General features: G+C 43.0%; 1 protein-coding gene across 1 annotated transcript in view; it reads right to left on the bottom strand.

Moving 5' to 3' along the window:
• Positions 1–17,226, bottom strand: part of LRRC2 (leucine rich repeat containing 2) — a 106,020-nt gene that overhangs the window by 54,043 nt on the left and 34,751 nt on the right. Inside the window, exons 4-5 of the mRNA XM_006129375.5 lie at positions 14,004–14,160; positions 404–540 (exon numbers count right to left, since the gene is read on the bottom strand). Of these exons, the coding sequence (XP_006129437.3) occupies positions 404–540; positions 14,004–14,160 (294 nt within the window). The remainder of the gene's footprint in view (positions 1–403; positions 541–14,003; positions 14,161–17,226) is intronic.

The following is a 17,226-nucleotide window of genomic DNA, read 5'->3' as shown; positions in this document are numbered from 1 at the left end:
TAAGCATTACTGGCTTGGGACAGCACCATGTTCCTTTAACAAATATTATCCCATAGATATGGGGTTGCAACTTGGAACATTACATGGATAATATATCTGTCAACACATACTTATATTTCCTGGTAGAAAGCCTTCAGCAGCTTTCCCTTAGCCTCCAATAACATGCAAAATCCCTTTTGGCCCCTTTCCCTCCTTTATGCACGAGAGCAAATGTAGACAGACATTCCATATGGCTCTTTTCTGTCTCTAAGATATTTTCAGTGACAGTGCTACTAAAACTGCATTGTTGAAGTGTGAGTGGTATGTGAAATCAGATTGTAAGAATCTCTATTTATGCTGCATGTGATGAAATATCTTACAGCCCAAATAAATCAGATACAAGAAATGCAGTTGAAGATCTTACTTCAAATGGGAGCTCTGTAAGTTCTACATTTCCAGACAAATCCAGTTTTTCCAGATTCTCACAGTCTCCCAGTTCTGGAGGGATGCTCTTCAAATTATTAAAACTCACATTGAGTTCTTTCAGTTGTTTTAAACAACCTGTTAAAATAAAGAGCTAAAATCAGTGGAGCTGAAGTACAAAGGAATCAAAAGTCTATTCAGGTTAGCAAAGGAATGGCCACCCAACCTGCCAGTTAGTAAACAAAAGAAAAAGTATTTTAAAATATTTTTCAAAACACTGCTGAAGTCACTCTGGGCCCTGTCCTTTAAGGTATGGAATGCTCTCAACTCTCAATGAATTCAGTGGGTGCTCAACCTCTTACTAAAGGCCTGATCATGCTTCTGTTGGCATTAATGGCAAAACCCCTATTGACTTCAATAAGAACTGGATCATGTGCAGGTGTAGGCCCTTGGTTACTGCTAAAAAGGAATAGAGAGATTGTCTTTCAGCTGAAGAGTATTGTGACAATTGGCATGGCCTTTATCGTTGTTAATTTCTCCTGTCACCAAACTTATTGGAGGACATCAAGAAGTGCCTCTGGCATGTATCAAACATTATATGATTGTTAGTGTAATCTTGGTGACTTCAGTGCTCATATCGGATATGGAAATGTATATAGTTATTACATTATTTGCCCTTATTGAAAACTATGCTCCTTGCCAGCTGGATCTTAGACATGGATGATATTTTATGGTATGTTTAGTCATATTTTATTTGCAGCTTGGCTTATAAAATGATATAATCCTCAAAAATGGTTTTGAAACATCATCAAAATGCAAGTTATATTTTGCTGTGCATGTAGAAAGCAGAATTTGTTTTGTTAGCACATGGGTTCTCAATATATTCATAGCAAGAATCATGTTTTTTAAGGAGACTGTTTGATGGACAACTCCTCTACTTCATAACACACAGATAAATTCCCCTTTCACTGGTATTCAAATATATCCCTTTGGCAAATACTGCCATTGTTTACATGGTAAAGAAATATTAGGAGAGTATTTAATATATTTTAGCTACCTCGAATGCGATTCAGAAACTGGAAATAAGGAAGAAAACCAGCATCAGGTGATCAACAAGCTCTCAACCATCAAGAGATCCATATCTTAGGATGAGTATATAGCATGAACAAAACCAAAATTACTCTATATACTACTGAGGCGCATATCCACAGTGAACCCTGCAAAGGATGAGACCTAGGCCAGTTTTATGGAAGTAGAAGCCCCCACCCTTGTTCTGTGGCACCTGAGACAGATTCACGGAGCTAAGAGACATGACCTGGACTTTAATTTTTATCTAAGTTCTTTTACTCCCATTGACTTCAGTGAAGCTTTGCCTCATAACTGTGTGAGTATTTAAGCTCTATGCACACAAGAAATTATTTCTTTTATTTCTTCTTGAGTGGTATTTCAGTTAAACTGTCAAGAGAAGATTTCACCTCTGGACTACAATAGACAGATTTTGTCAGTGTAGTGCCATCCCAGAAGATTTACTGAGCTGGAGCAAGGGGATAATAGAAGTAGCCTTGGGACTGATAATGTTTACCAGTACATCAAAATATAATTTTAGCCTATCAAATGTAACTTTTTTAAATAAATGAAGATATTTGTACTATTTAGGCTGTGTTATATCAAATTATCACCTCATTATAAGAAAAATATGTCACTGACCCATAGATGTGTGGAGGAAGAACATGTCAAGTTGGATGAAAAAGATTTCTTTCAACATGGACCCAGTTACTTCTTGACTTTAAACAGGAGTAAGCCCCACTGAAGTTAATAGGAGTTGGCATCATTTGCACCAGAGGAGAATTTAGACCTAACTCTGTACACCAAGAAATGTTTGCTAAAATTTCTCACAATCCCTATTATCATTTCTGCTCTACTGGTGGATAGTGTTAATATACACCAGGCTTCAGATTACTACTGGGCTGTGCCTAGACGGGCAAGTTTTTCCGCAAAAGCAGCTTTTGCGGAAAAACTTGCCAGCTGTCTACACTGGTCGCTTGAATTTCTGCAAGAACACTGACCATCTCATGTAAGAAATCAGTGCTTCTTGCGGAAATACTATGCTGCTCCCGTTCAGGCAAAAGTCCTTTTGCGCAAAAGCTTTTTGCCAGTGTAGACAGCTCAGATTTGTTTTGTGCAAAAAAGCCCCAATCGCGAAAATGGCGATCGGGGCTTTTTTGTGCAAAAGCACGTCTAGATTGGCACGGACGCTTTTCCGCAAAAAGTGCTTTTGTGGAAAAGCATCCGTGCCAATCTAGATGCTCTTTTCTGAAAATGCTTTTAACGGAAAACTTTTCCGTTAAAAGCATTTGCAGAAAATCATGCCAGTCTAGACGTAGCCCTGGTGTTTTAAGCCCTTTGTTGTTTTAAGCAAACAACTCTGCTCAGGGCCGATCTTCAGAACATAGCATTACCACTGGTGAAGCTGAAATGGGGATAGTAACAGTGAGAAATCTTAACAAATTTGTCCTACTGTTTGAGCAGGATGAGGGAACAAGAAATACATCATTTGTATCTCCTTCCCTATGAAATGAGTATCCGGTCCAGCCATCCCCAAGATTAATCAGCCAGTTTATTTAGTACTCTGGGGTACTCCCTTTTTCTGGCTGCACGGAATGGGTCAGGGTTTGGTCCCACATGTGTCAATACTACATTCAGATGGTGCTCAAGCATAAATTCACAATTTAAAAAAACCAGAATAACAAACCTGATGCTGGTACAGCTTCATGGTTAACTTCTCTTTATGAGGCTAGTGCACTGAGTTTTCCATTCCATAAAAAATATAAATTAGCGCATTAAACAGCTAACATCTTTTCATATTTTCCAAACACAGGCAGTTAAAGCAGTAATGAAACCCATAGTTTCCCTGGCAATTTCATGTCTACGAATATTTTATTTTTAATTAGAACCTGCCATGCCATCACAATTGGTACATAATATACCTTTTATTCTCATTTGATTTTTAAACTCATTATTTAAAAAATTAAACCCAGTAATTAAACCCTATAACTTTTAATTTTTAATATGCAATGCACCACAATAGTGATTGCTATGCCACTTGAAGATATAGACATGCTTGCATTAGTGCTTCTAAGGAAGTAGCTGGGAGAATAAAGTCATAAAATAGTTTTTATAACCTAAGGACAATGTTCTTCATAAGTGTTTTTCACTCATATAAGCCTACAGAAAACTGCAAAGGAGGTTTATGCAATCGTCTCAACTAGTCAAGCCAAATTATCTGAACATGAGCTTCTTTTGGTCCATTAAAATGTAAATTGTATCTTTTCTTCATCCTCTCTGGTACACCAGTGATTCCAGTCTTGTTTCATTTCAAGGGGCATAAACTCTAACTTACTGATGACAATTTAAATGTCAATAGTATTCATTATTTCACTGTTAATCAAAGTATTCCAGAAAAAAAGAGGGATTATGAACTCTTGAACATTCTATTTTAGTATCTGTTTGTGGCATAACAAATAGGCAAAGCTTGGATTTGTGGGCGGCGCTTCAGAAAGTATTGTTGTTTTTTAAAAGTATTATTATTAACAAAGTGACCATGGGTTAGTGAAATTTTGCTCTTTGTCCAATTTCTATATATTCACATCTAAAATTTTGAATTTAAAAAAATCAGAAGGCCAGAATCAATCCTTATTGCAAATGCAATATTTTTCTTGGGCAGATTGAGATATGAACCTTGGGATGAGGGGCTCAGGGTCCGAGGGTTACTGATATGGCAGAGAGTCAAAAAGAACTCAGAAAGCCTCTCTAGCTGATTGTGTGGAAGGGGAAGATGAAGCAGTCCATAAGGGTTAGGAGGATAGACACAGGCTCTGCCTGGGGAAAAAGAGCTAGCATCAGATAGCATTTACGAGGACTGAGAAGGAGGTTCAAGGAGTGAAAGAGGGATTAGGAAAAAAATCTCTGTAGTGAGGAGAGGGCAGAAGAAGGGGAAAATTTGATGGACCAACGCTCCATATAAACTTTATCTAACTGTATATTTTTCCTTAACAGATAAAATTGAATACCAGCTCTTATCTCTCTGTGGACCTCTAAAAGTTATATTATCCTGGGACAATGGACATTCTCAGTGGAAGGGATCTAAGCGCTACACTACCGCGCTAATTCGAACTAATTTAGTTCGAATTACTTAATTTGAACTAAGCTAATTCGAACTAACGGATCCAGACTAAAAAACTAGTTTGAATTAGCATTTTGCTAATTCGAACTAGCATGTCCACATTAAGTGGACCCTGAACTGGGGTTAAGGATGGCCGGAAGCAGTGCTGGCAGGGCATCAGATGAGGACTTAGAGCATGGAGCTGCTGCCTCAGGCTAGCCGAGGGCTGTGCTTAAAGGGACCCAACCCCCACCCCGGACAGACAGTTCTAAGGGGTGCCCCACTTGCAAAGCAGTCCTGGCTTGGATTGCCCGGAGTACCCACACTGGGCACATCACAGCACTCAGCAGGCTGCCATCTGGGGAGAGAGGGCAATTGGGGGGCTGCAGGAGAGGTTCCACCCACAGAAGCCCGCAGAGCCAGCCCAGTCCTCCCCATCGGGGGCTCGTACCCTATTCCTCCCTCACCTCCTTCCACTTACCCTTCCCTGGCCCCCCTTCCTGATGTACAAAATAAAGAAAACGTGTGGACAAAAATAGAATCTGTCTTTATTGAACAAAACTCAGGGAGACTGGGAAAAGGGGGTGGGAGAGGGGAGGGCAACTAAAATGATCAGAGGTTTGGAAGAGGTCCCATATGAAGAGAGGCTAAAGAGACTGGGACTTTTCAGTTTAGAAAAGAGGAGACTGAGGGAGGATAGGATAGAGGTCTATAAAAGCATGAGTGGGGTGGAGAGGGTGCATACAGAAAAGTTCTTCATTAGTTCCCATAATAGAAGGACTAGAGGACACCAAAGGAAAGGAATGGGTAGCAGGCTTCAAACTAGTAACAGAAAGTTGTTCTTCACAAAGCAAAGAGTCAACCTGTGGAACTCCTTGCTGCAGGAGGCTGTGAAGGCTACAACTAGAACAGAGTTTAAAGAGAAGTGAGATAAAGTGATGGAGGTTGGGTCCATGGAGTGGTATTAGCCAGGGGGTAGGAGTAGTGTCCCTGCCCAAAGTTTGTGGAAGGCTGGAGAGGGATGGCACAAGACAAATGGCTTGGTCACTGTCTTCGGTCCATCCCCTCCAGGGTCCCTAGGGTTGGCTGCTGTCGGCAGACAGGCTACTGGGCTAGATGGACCTTTGCTCTGACCCAGTACGGCCATTGTAAACTCAGGGCTCAGGGTCGGGGGTCTCAGTGGACCACCTTGATTTTCATGCACACCTGCTCCTGGGTGGCCAGGCTGGCAGCTCTCCTGCCCTAGACGGCCACTTTCCTGTGCCTAGTGCGGAGGTCGTGGACGAGGTCCACGATGTCCGCACTAGACCAGGCGGGTGCCCGCCTCTTGCGGTCCCGGGCAAGCTCCCGGGAGCCGCCAGCCTGGCCCCGGGAAGAGGGGGTGGGCTGGGGGACATCGGGTGGCTGGCTCGAGCCGTGCCAGGTGCAAGGTCTGCTGGCTGGGTGCTGGCGGGCTTGCACCTAGCACGGGCATCGTAGCCAGCCCGTGCCCCTTTAAGGGGTCCGGGGCCGGGAGGCGGGCATATGAGTTTCCCTGGTGTTGGCCAGAGTGGCCACCAGGGAAAGCTGGGGAGGGCTAGCCTCCCACTAGTTCGAATTAAGGGGCTACACACCCCTTAATTCGAACTAGTAAGTTCGAACTAGGCTTAGTCCTCGTACAATGAGGTTTACCTAGTTCGAACTAAGCACTCCGCTAGTTCGAATTAAGTTTGAACTAGCGGAGCGCTAGTGTAGCGCCTATCAAAGTTAATTCGAACTAACGTCTGTTAGTTCGAATTAACTTTGTAGTGTAGACATACCCTAACTGTCAGATTAACATCTGCAGAAGGTTTAGAGGAATCCAGAGTCTGGTCACCTTTAAGAAATGCAGAAAATTTTCCTTTGTGATAAAGATTTTCTGATCCTGCCCACATAGATCTTCCTGTTATCTAAAAGAAGAGCACAGCCCGATACTCAATTGGGTTCTTTGCTTTTGTATTTTAATGTATTATTCAGACAGATGAAACAGAATATATCACAAATGTGGTAGAGACAACCATGGGACAAATTATATTATGATAGCCTCAATTCCCAGCCCATAAATCCATGTCGCCCATTATTTATTCTAATATTCCAAAACTGTGAGCTGTTGCAAACAACCACTGTTGTTAAAAAAGTCAACCTGCCAGAGAAATGTTTCCACCTTCCTCCAAATGGAAGTTTTTCCTTTGAATACTACCCTCCTCAGGGCAATACTCAGTACTGAACAATACTCAGTACTGATCAAATTAAGGTCTGCTCTCCTGAGACTCCTCTGGACTATATAACATTGGAAATAGGGGACTGGGTTCCCAGCTTTATTCTGGAAGCTTACTGGGATAGCAGTGAGAACTTTCAGAATTTTTACAATCAATTTTAAAATGTAATTAGGTGGGGTTTTTCGATCGGTGTTTTGTGCAACTGGATTCAGGGTACATGTCTTGTTTAGATAGAGCCATGCAGTCTGATTCAAAGCTCATGGAATCACATTCAAAGTGAATGCCAATGGGGAGTTTTATATGCAAAGTTTATTTAAAAGTCAAAGCATCTGTAATCAAGAGGAAACATTGTACAAAATTCTCTAAAGTTATCCCTGAAGCAGCATACTTCGTAGTTCTTATACAAGGAAGCTGCACATGATCATGAAGCTGAAAATGGAATATTGAGTGTTCATGAGAGTTTATAAGTTTCCCAGGGTTGCAACAGGAGCATAAAATGGCAAGCTTTAAGTTGTAGCATCAAAGAGGCTTAAATCCAACCTAATTAACATATTTTCATACTTGCTAGCAGTTGTTTTGCTATCATTTAATTTACTTGTAGAAATACCCCTAAATTAACAGGTTTCAATGTTCTTATAAGGTAATATTGCTAAACAGGGCATTATCTATGCAAATACAGAAATGGAAACCAAAAAAACCTCTGATTTCTTGAAGATCTGGTAAGTTTAAGGGAGATGGTAATTTGTGATTTACAAGCCTATAAATTCACGTGTTGCCAATAGCACGATCAATTTAACTAACACTTTAATGGAAGTTTTCACTTCCTTTTCAAACTTTCCACCAAGTGATGGAACAGAATAAACAATAGGGAATAAAGTAAATGAGAACTGCTTTTAAACGGTTCAATGGCACAAGAAGTAGATGCTTCCCTAGGAACAACTCTCACCTGATGGATTGAAGCCAAGATTTTCAGTACCAAAGCACAACTCTCCACCACATGAGCTGAAGAAGAAGCTCTACTAGGTGGTAGCCATTAGAGGGGGACACACATTCAGGCCCTGTTTCAGCAGATTAAGAGTGTGAGTACTATCAATTTAAGTCAATGGGTACTAAGATCATGCTTATGTGGTTTCCAAACTGATTCCTCCACCAGCATGATACATAGTCAAAGGAACTTTGAAAGCCAAACTGCTTTTTTTTTTTTTTAGACTAAAATATATTTTCTAGATTAGACTTGAGCTAAACTGATTACATGTTCCATCCAAAAAAAATCTAAGCCAATACTGGAGAGAACATCAAGGTTTCACAGTTAAGAGCTGAAAATCAGGCAATGTTGAATTTAAGGTAGAATGCACAATGCTTATATTCTGTAAGCTATCATTTTTGGAAAATCATGGAAGACAGGAGAGATTCCAGAGGACTGGAAAAGAGCAAATATAGTGTCTATTTATAAAAAGGGAAATAAAAACAACCCAGGAAACTACAGACCAGTCAGTTTAACTTCTGTGCCAGAAAAGATAATGGAGAAAGTAATTAAGGAAAATTGTACATAGTCTCGGCTCAGAGATGAGGACTAGGCTTCATGCACAGTGTCTCCTGGGATGATTGCCCTTCTCTTTGTTCTCCACAGCTCGACCAGCTGCAAGAGGGGAGTAGTCACCACCTCCTGTGCCATCCTCCCGACCCCACATGATCCTCTGGCACAGGAGAGCCCATGAGGACCTCCAGAGGGAGCAAATCACTGCTCTCTGAGCCCTGCAGTGCTCCATGTACTGGCAGGACCAGAGAGGGGAGAAGGACCTCCAGCTGCGCCGTGATATCTAGTGGGAGCTATTTCAGCAGGGCCAATCCATCTATACATCCTTCTGTATGGTCATCGACCACCAGCTCCCACCCCTCCAGCTTCTCCCCCATTCCTGCCACTGTGGCTATCCAGGACCCTGCACACAAGACAGTGACTCCACCCAACACAGGTGCCACTCTCAGCCCCAGCCCTGAGCCTCTCCTCCCACCTCTGTTCTCCCTCTCCTCCCAGGTTCCTTCCCCAATCACATTTACCCCAATAAAAAAAAAGAGTTGATTGTTTCCAAGCAAAAAGTATAGTTTATAATATCTGCAGGGGAGTAGAAAGGGAGGGGGAGAGGGCAGGGGAAGAGTGGAGTGTGGGAGGAAAGGCAGAGGTGCACAGTGTGCAGGTGGGTGGGTTTGAGCTGCATGAGCTCAATGGAGAGTGGAGAGGAATTGCCCCACAATGAGCGGGTGGGTCCTGTTCCTGCAGGGCCCAGAAGGCATCCTGCAGAAACTGCAGCAGGAGGTGCACCAAGACAGATAAAAGCAGTCAACTGCTGGGAGGCAGCTCTAGCTCCATGTCTAGAGATCTGAGATGTACACAACCATAGCAGACAGAGAAAAGGCTTTGCTGTCTCTCAGGCCGTGTCCACACTCAGGGGTTCTTTCGAAAAAAGTACCCTTTTTCGAAAGAACTTCCCCTGCATCCAGACTCAAGCCGCGTTCTTTCGAAATTATTTCGAAAGAACGCGGCTTTTCTTCGATGGCGGTAAACCTCGTTTCACGAGGAAGAACGCCTTCTTCGAAAGTTCCTCTTTCGAAGGAAGGCGTTCTTCAATGTAAAGAGGCCGTCTTCGAAAGAGAGCATCCAGACTCGCTGGGTGCTCTCTTTCAAAAAAGCGGATTTCCTCTATCGAAAGATCCGCCTGCAGTCTAGACGCGATCTTTCGAAAGAGGCTCTTTCAAAAGAGCCTCTTTCGAAAGAAGCCTGCAGTCTAGACACAGCCTCAGTGAGGTAAGCAAAAGAGAAGAACCTCAGACACATCTGTACAGGACGTTTCTTTAAGCTTGAGCCTCAGATAGCCTCAGGCAGCAGCTCCAGGGAGAGAGTGCTGTCCTCATGCCTTGCCTGAAGTGCTTCCAGGTGGCCTTAAATGCGATTCAGCATCCAAGGAGTGTGGACGATCGGTTTTGAAATAGCTCAGCACTATTTCAATGGGCATTTGTTGTGCTGACGTACTATTTCAAAATAAGATATTTTGGAATATTTCCTTTAAAATAACTTATTTCAGTATAAGTGTAGACATGCCCTTACAGAGTAACATGGCTACCCCTGTAAATCAAATGCTATCGGCGTTAATCTACCAGCTGGGAAAGTCAAATTTGGCAGTGAACTCCAAGTACCAAGTTTTCAACTAAAAGAAATATAAATAAAAGATACGGCTGAGTCTACACTAAAAAGTTACATTACTAAGGCTACGTCTAGACTGCAAGCCTCTTTTGAAAGAAGCTTTTTCAAAAGATACTTTTGAAAAAGCCTCTTTCGAAAAAGAGCGTCTAGACAGCAACCAGTACTTTCGAAAAAGCAAGCCGCTTTTTCGAAAGAGAGCACCCAGGCAGTCTGGATGCTCTCTTTCGAATAAGCACAGTTTGCATTACATAGCACCTTTTTTCGAAAGAGCACTTTCGAAAAAAGGCGTTATTCCTCATGAAATGAGGAGTAACACCATTGAAAGAAAAGCCGCGTTCTTTCGATTTAATTTTGAAAGAACGCGGCTGTAGCCTAGACACAGGTGAAGTAGCCTTTTTTCGAAAAAACTCTGCAGTCTAGACACAGCCTAAGAGACATGAAAAATCCACATCCCTGAGCAAAATGGACAACGTGTCCTAACCCCCAGTGTAGGCAGTGTTAAGTCAATGGCAGAATTCTTGCAGAGATAGATTAACTGAAGTGATGGGAGAACCTCTCCTATTGCTGTATTGAGTGTCTACAATGAAACACTACAGCAGCACTGATACAGCATTACTTGCAAAGGTGTCGCATAAGATGAATCTGGCACAGATCACTGAAAAAGGGGATTTAATTTTTAAGTCTTTTTTCTCCTTTACTTTAGTGAATATACAGTATTGTGTGTATGTTCACATGCTCCTGCAGATACACACACACACACGCTGATCCATACGTGGGACCTCTAGATCTCAAAGCATAAGACTCTATTGCCAAAAAATGTAGATAGCAACAGCAGGCTCAAATCCCACTGCATGGCCTATAACAGGGTTGATCAAATACTGGCCTGCAGACTGGATCTAATCTGCCAGGGCTAGGTCCTGGTAGGCCCCTGCTGCTATAATTACCTGCACTGCCACAGGGTACATCTACACTACAGCGCTAATTCGAACTAACTTAGTTCGAATTAGTTAATTCGAACTAAGCTAATTCGAACTAACGCATCTAGAACTAAAAACTAGTTCGAATTAGCATTTTGCTAATTCGAACTAGCAAGTCCACATTGAGTGGACCCTGTACAGGGCTTAAGGATGGCCGGAAGCAGTGCCGGCAGGGCATCAGAGGAGGACTTAGAGCGTTGAGCTGCTGTCTCAGGCTAGCCGAGGGCTGCGCTTAAAGGGTCCCGACCCACACTCCGGACAGACAGTTCTCAGGGGTGCCCCGCTTGCAAAGCAGTCCTGGCTTGGATTGCCCGGAGTACCCACACGGGGCACATCACACCACTCGGCCATCAGCCCGGCTGCACTTGCCGCAGGCTGCGATCTGGGGAGAGGGGGCAATTGGGAGGCTGCAGGAGAGCTTCCACCCCCAGAAGCCCGCAGAGCCAGCCCAGTCCTCCCCATCGGGGGCGCGTACCCCATTCCTCCCTCACCTCCTTCCACTTACCCTTCCCTAGACCCCCCTTCTTATTGATGTACAAAATAAAGATAACGTTTCTTCCAACATTGACTCTGTCTTTATTGAACAAAACTGGGGGAGACTGGGAAAAGGAGGTGGGAGAGGGGAAGAGAAAGGCTGGGAGAGGGGAGGGCAACTAACATGATCAGGCGTTGGGAACAGGTCCCAGATGAAGAGAGGCTACAGAGACTGGGACTGTTCCGCTTAGAAAAGAGGAGACGGAGGGGGGACAGGATAGAGGTCTCTAAAAGCAGGTGTTGGGTGGAGAGGGTGCATTCAGAAAAGTTCTTCATGAGTTCCCATAAAGAAGGACTAGAGGACACCAAAGGAAAGGAATGGGTAGCAGGCTTCAAACTAGTAAGAGAAAGTTGTTCTTCTTCACAAAGCAAATAGTTAACCTGTGGAACTCCTTGCTGCAGGAGGCTGTGAAGGCTACAACTAGAACAGAGTTTAAAGGGAAGTGAGATCAAGTCATGGAGGTTGGGTCCATGGAGTAGTCTTAGCCAGGGGGTAGGAGTGCTGTCCTTGCCCAAGGTTTGTGGAAGGCTGGAGAGGGATGGCACGAGACAAATGGCTTGGTCACTGTCTTCGGTCCATCCCCTCCAGGGTCCCTAGGGTTGGCCGCTGTCGGCAGACAGGCTACTGGGCTAAATGGACCTTTGGTCTGACCCAGGACGGCCATTGTAAGCTCAGGGCTCAGGGTCGGGGGTCTCAGTGGACCACCTTGATTTTCATGCACACCTGCTCCTGGGTGGCCAGGCTGGCAGGTCTCCTGCCCTAGACGGCCACTTTCCTGTGCCTAGTGCAGAGATCGTGGACGAGGTTCATGATGCCCGCACTAGTCCAGGAAGGTGCCGGCCTCTTGCGGTCCAGGGCAAGCTCCCGGGAGCCGCCAGCCTGGTCCCGGGAAGAGGGGGTGGGCTGGGGGACATCGGGTGGGTGGCTCTGTGCCGTGCCAGGTGCAGGGTCTGCTGGCTGGGTGCTGGCAGGCTTGCACCTGGCACGGGCACCGTAGCCAGCCCGTGCCCCTTTAAGGGGTCCGGAGCCGGGAGGGGGGCATAGAGTTTCCCTGGTGTTGGCCAGAGTGGCCACCAGGGAAACCTGGGGAGGGCTAGCCTCCCACTAGTTCGAATTAAGGGGCTACACACCCCTTAATTCAAACTAGTAAGTTCGAACTAGGCTTAATCCTCGTAAAATGAGGTTTTCCTAGTTCGAACTAAGCGCTCTGCTAGTTCGATTCAAATTCGAACTAGCGGAGCACTAGTGTAGCGGCTATGAATGTTAGTTCGAACTAACGTCGGTTAGTTCGAACTAACATTGTAGTGTAGACATACCCACAAATACCAGCAATCTTAGCTCCCATTGCCATAGATCACTGCTCCCAGCCAATTGGAGCTGCAGGAAGCAGTGTCCCAGTTCATGCCGCTTCCCGCCAGTCCCATTGGCTAAGAACGGCAATCCGCAGCCAATGGGAGCTGCAATCACTGGTACTTGAGGCCATGCAGGTGAACATAGAAATGACAACCTGCCAGGGGCTAACCCTGGTGAACTGCAGCCGTGTTATTGCCCACCTATGGTCTAGGCACGTGAGTAGGACACCAGCCCTGCTGTGTTAGTGTGGTTTACAGCTGCACAGAGGGTCTCTTTTGCTTTGGTTGTACCAGTTCCAGCAGTGTTCCTCATTCTAGGTATGACAAAGGTCTCTCAAAGTGATAGAATCTTTCAAAAGAAAATACAGTTTTGAGAGACCATTGTAAAACACTAAAATGCCAATAGTGAGAATTTGTTTAAAAACTTAAAAATAATAATAATATCTAGGCTAAGAGTTAAGTATTAAATTCTGTCTTTAGCAAAACCCCTAGTTGTCTAGAATGTAAACAGCACTGTTTTTATAGACCATTACACTTCTGAGGTGAAATAGATGGAATAAAAGGAGGTGTTTTATCCAAAATTATATATTGCATGTTTCCCAATAGGTAGTATCTGAATTATTTATTTATTAATTCCTGTATTGTGCTGTGACATATGTGTTTCAGGCTGGCGTTCTGTGACATTATTAGGTTATCAATAACAAAAGCAATGGGCCAAAAAATGCTGTCCATTCTTAAACAGAAATTAAAAACAAACAATGGCACCATAGACACCAAAAGCGACTGCCTAACATCTTAAGAATAGGTCACTGTTATTTTCTCTTATATTTTGGCCAGATTTGACTACAAAATACCATCGCTCCATTGTGTCCAACCAGTTCTGAAGCACACTGGTTGGACACCAATTAGCCACACTCAACTGGTCAACTAGCTATTTGGATACCACACCTATAGATGATTCAGCAGATATAAAAATATTGGAAAAACAGTAACCATCCAACATAACTATTTGCTGAAAACAGTAGACACTCTAAACTTTGGGAGTGCTATATTTACAAGAAGTAGCTACATGCCCAATGACCACCATGCACTTGCACATTTATCTATAAAATTAATTGATTAAATCCAAGTCAACATACCAATCTCAACTGGAAGATGTGTGATCTGGTTATTTGATATCTCCAAGACTTTCAGCTCTTGAAACAAGGCAATGTAGGCTGGAATGATTTGTATCTGTGTTTTGTGTATATGCCATTCTTTCAAATGCGTCTGTTCTTTCAATGAATCTGGCAATTCCTGTAATGAAATGAGATCACGTAAATCCAGAGCATTTAGCTAGTGTTTTATTTTTCTATATTTCCAATTTAAAGACAAGCGAATATCTATCCTCTTTATTTCCCATTGGTTGTCTTGGGATAGCGTGGCACTTTGCTCACATCCCTTCCAGGAGTTTCCCTTCTAGATGGAGCATTGCCACTGCTCATTGCTACCTCAATTGGTTTACAACAATCAGTCTGAACTGTAGGTCCTGTCCAAACAGCCTGGCATTTTTGTCAGCTTATTTGGTCAGTAGGTCTGCAGTTCCTATTGCCCATCATATGCAATTTATTGCAACAGGATAGTAAATAACGTCTTTGCAAATTTGTTAAAGGTGTTGAATGGACTTCAGAGGAGTGCAGACAGATCACTACCCAAAGCCACTAGATCAGATTTTACCTATTAATGTACACAGTAACTTCAATTAGACTTCTGCATGCATACAACTGATAGCAAAATTGGGTTAAATTGTTTCAATTCAACAGGGCCTTCTTACGGAAGGCCTACATGCTACCATAACCACCAAGACAGGGAGTGTCACTTGATAAACCAGGAACTTCCCTAGAAATTGGAAGGCCAGGACTCACCCAAAATTCAGGAGTGATCCAAGTCACTCCCCCTGAGAAAGGGGGAAGCAGAGGGAGGGAATAGTTATTTCTGAACTTACAGTGAATATTACCAAAAAAAAGGGATGTGGGTACTGTCAACAAAGCCAGTGTGTTAATATTCAATTTATCTTGGAGAAAGGGCAAAAGCCGTGTACTTATTCATAAAGCAACTCTTAAGACTTTATTCACAAGCAAATGAAAAAGGACATGTTTCAGCAAGGTCTACATGGGCCAATTAATATATAACATATTAGTTTGCTTTAGTAAATACACCTCCACAGAGCACATTACACATCAATAGAAAAGCTGTTATTTACAGTTAGGGCACATCTACACAGCAGGGCTAAAGCCGAAATAAGCTACACAACTTATGTAGTTCAAGTTGCATATCTTAAGTCAAAATAGCTTATTTTGGCTTTTGGTGCTGTCTACACAGCAGAAAATCTGAGAAAGAGCAATCTTCCTCTGACTTCCCTTACTCCTCATAAAATTAGAGTTACAGGAATCAGAGTAAGAAGTCCTCCAGCTAGATATTATGTCAAAATAACTGTTTGTAGTGTAGATACGGACTGTTATTCTGAAATAACACTGCTGGGTAGACATAGCCTTAGGCATCTAATGTTAGGCACCAAGATTTGACAGCTTTGGCCTCACTAAATTGTAGAATTAAACATTCATGTCTCTGCTCAAGTTTGCATTCCAATATGCCTCACCAGAAGTAACCAGGTAGCAGGTTTTAAACAAACAAAAGGAAGGGTTTTTTTCCACGCAGCACACAGTCAACCTGTGAAACTCCTTTCCAGAGGATGCTGTAAAGACCAGGACTTCAAAAAAGAACTAGATAAATTCATGGAGGCTAGGTCCACCAATACTTATTAGCCAGAATGGGTAGAAATGTTGTCCCTGGACTCTGTCTGTCAGGGACTGGAAATGGATGACAGGAGAAGGATCACTTGATGATTACCTGTTATGTTCACTCCCTCTGGGACATCTGGCATTGGCCACTGTCAGAAAACAGGATATTGGGCTAGATGGACCTTTGGTCTGACCCAGTATGGCCATTCTTATGTTCTCACAATTTAATCACAGGAAGTTGCTCCACTACTTTTCACTATAAACATCTTTAATGTTCTCACGCTAGTTTGGCTATTGGGTTTCTTCAGTGCAGAACTCAAATAAACTTAATCATAGAGTTTATGATACCCATAGGTACACCAAAGCACATAAGCAGATGCTTAACTGTCCGCACCTGAGTAATCTCATGCTCATTAAGCAAAACATATGCTTAAGTCTTCTTGACTTCAGCATGTGCTAAAGTGTTCTGTTGAATTGGGTCCAAAATAGTGTGGTCCTCTGAGACCTTCCTTTTAGCATTTATCAAATAACTGAGAAGGAATGTGGATATGTCTAAACTGCAATTATAAACTTCACTGGCCTAGTCTAGCTGCAGACTTATGCTTGCAGGTTTCAAGCTGAAAGCCCATGTAATCACATTATAGATTTATGGACTCCAGCAGGAGCATGGGTTCTAGGACCCTGCAAGAGATAGGGTCAGAGGTCAAGCACCAGCCCAAGTCCCAACATCTACACCGCAATTCAAGAGCCCTGCAGCCTGAGCCACGTGAGCCAGTGTCAGATGGCACAGGCCAGTTGTGGGTCTCTAATTGCTTTGTAAACAAACTCTTTTAAACTTGATCCTATAGCAGCATATCATCACTGGGTCAAAATCATAGGTAACATTTTCAGAAGAGTCTACATGACCGGGAAGCCTAAATCCCATTTTCAGAAAGGGTACGTCTACACAGCAACATTATTTTGAAATAACTAGTGCTATTCTGAAAGAACTTAGTCCGCGTCTACACAGCAGGCAGTTATTTCGAAATACTTCTTACTCCAACTCCTGTAACCCTCATTGTACATGCTGTAAGGGAAGTCGGAAGAAGACTTATTTCAAAGTAAGTGCTGTGTAGATGCTCCCAATTTAGAAATATGCTGTTTTGAAATAATCTATGCAACTGACGTAGCTCAATTTGCATAGCTTATTTCGAGTTAAGCCCTGCTTTGTAGATGCACCCAAATGGACCCAGGCACTTAGGCTCCCAAGGACAATTGACTTTCACTTTCTGAAACAGGACTTAGACTCCTAAGTCACTTTAAGCATTTTTTGAAAATTGTACTCCAAATCTTTCTTTTGCCTCCAGGAAGCTTGGATATTGTGAGTCTTTAAACAGCTCCATAATTAGAAGCAATTTTTGCCTCGCCAGTTTCTAGTATTATTTCAAATACTTTGAAAAGAATTTGCTATTGGGGTTATTTTCAACACTCCATTATGTTTAGCCTGTGTCTTTCAGGCATGTTGAATGATGGGAAGTGCAGGTCTTTTAAGCTTTTGAATTCATGCAAAATTGTTTTAGTTAATTGGTTTTCAATTCCAACC

The sequence above is a fragment of the Pelodiscus sinensis genome, chromosome 6, assembly GCF_052426305.1.
Source record: "Pelodiscus sinensis isolate ZL-2025 chromosome 6, ASM5242630v1, whole genome shotgun sequence".
Classification (NCBI taxonomy): Eukaryota; Metazoa; Chordata; order Testudines; family Trionychidae; genus Pelodiscus; species Pelodiscus sinensis.
Note: the sequence above shows the minus strand (reverse complement) of the source record. Positions and strands in the feature narration are given on the sequence as shown.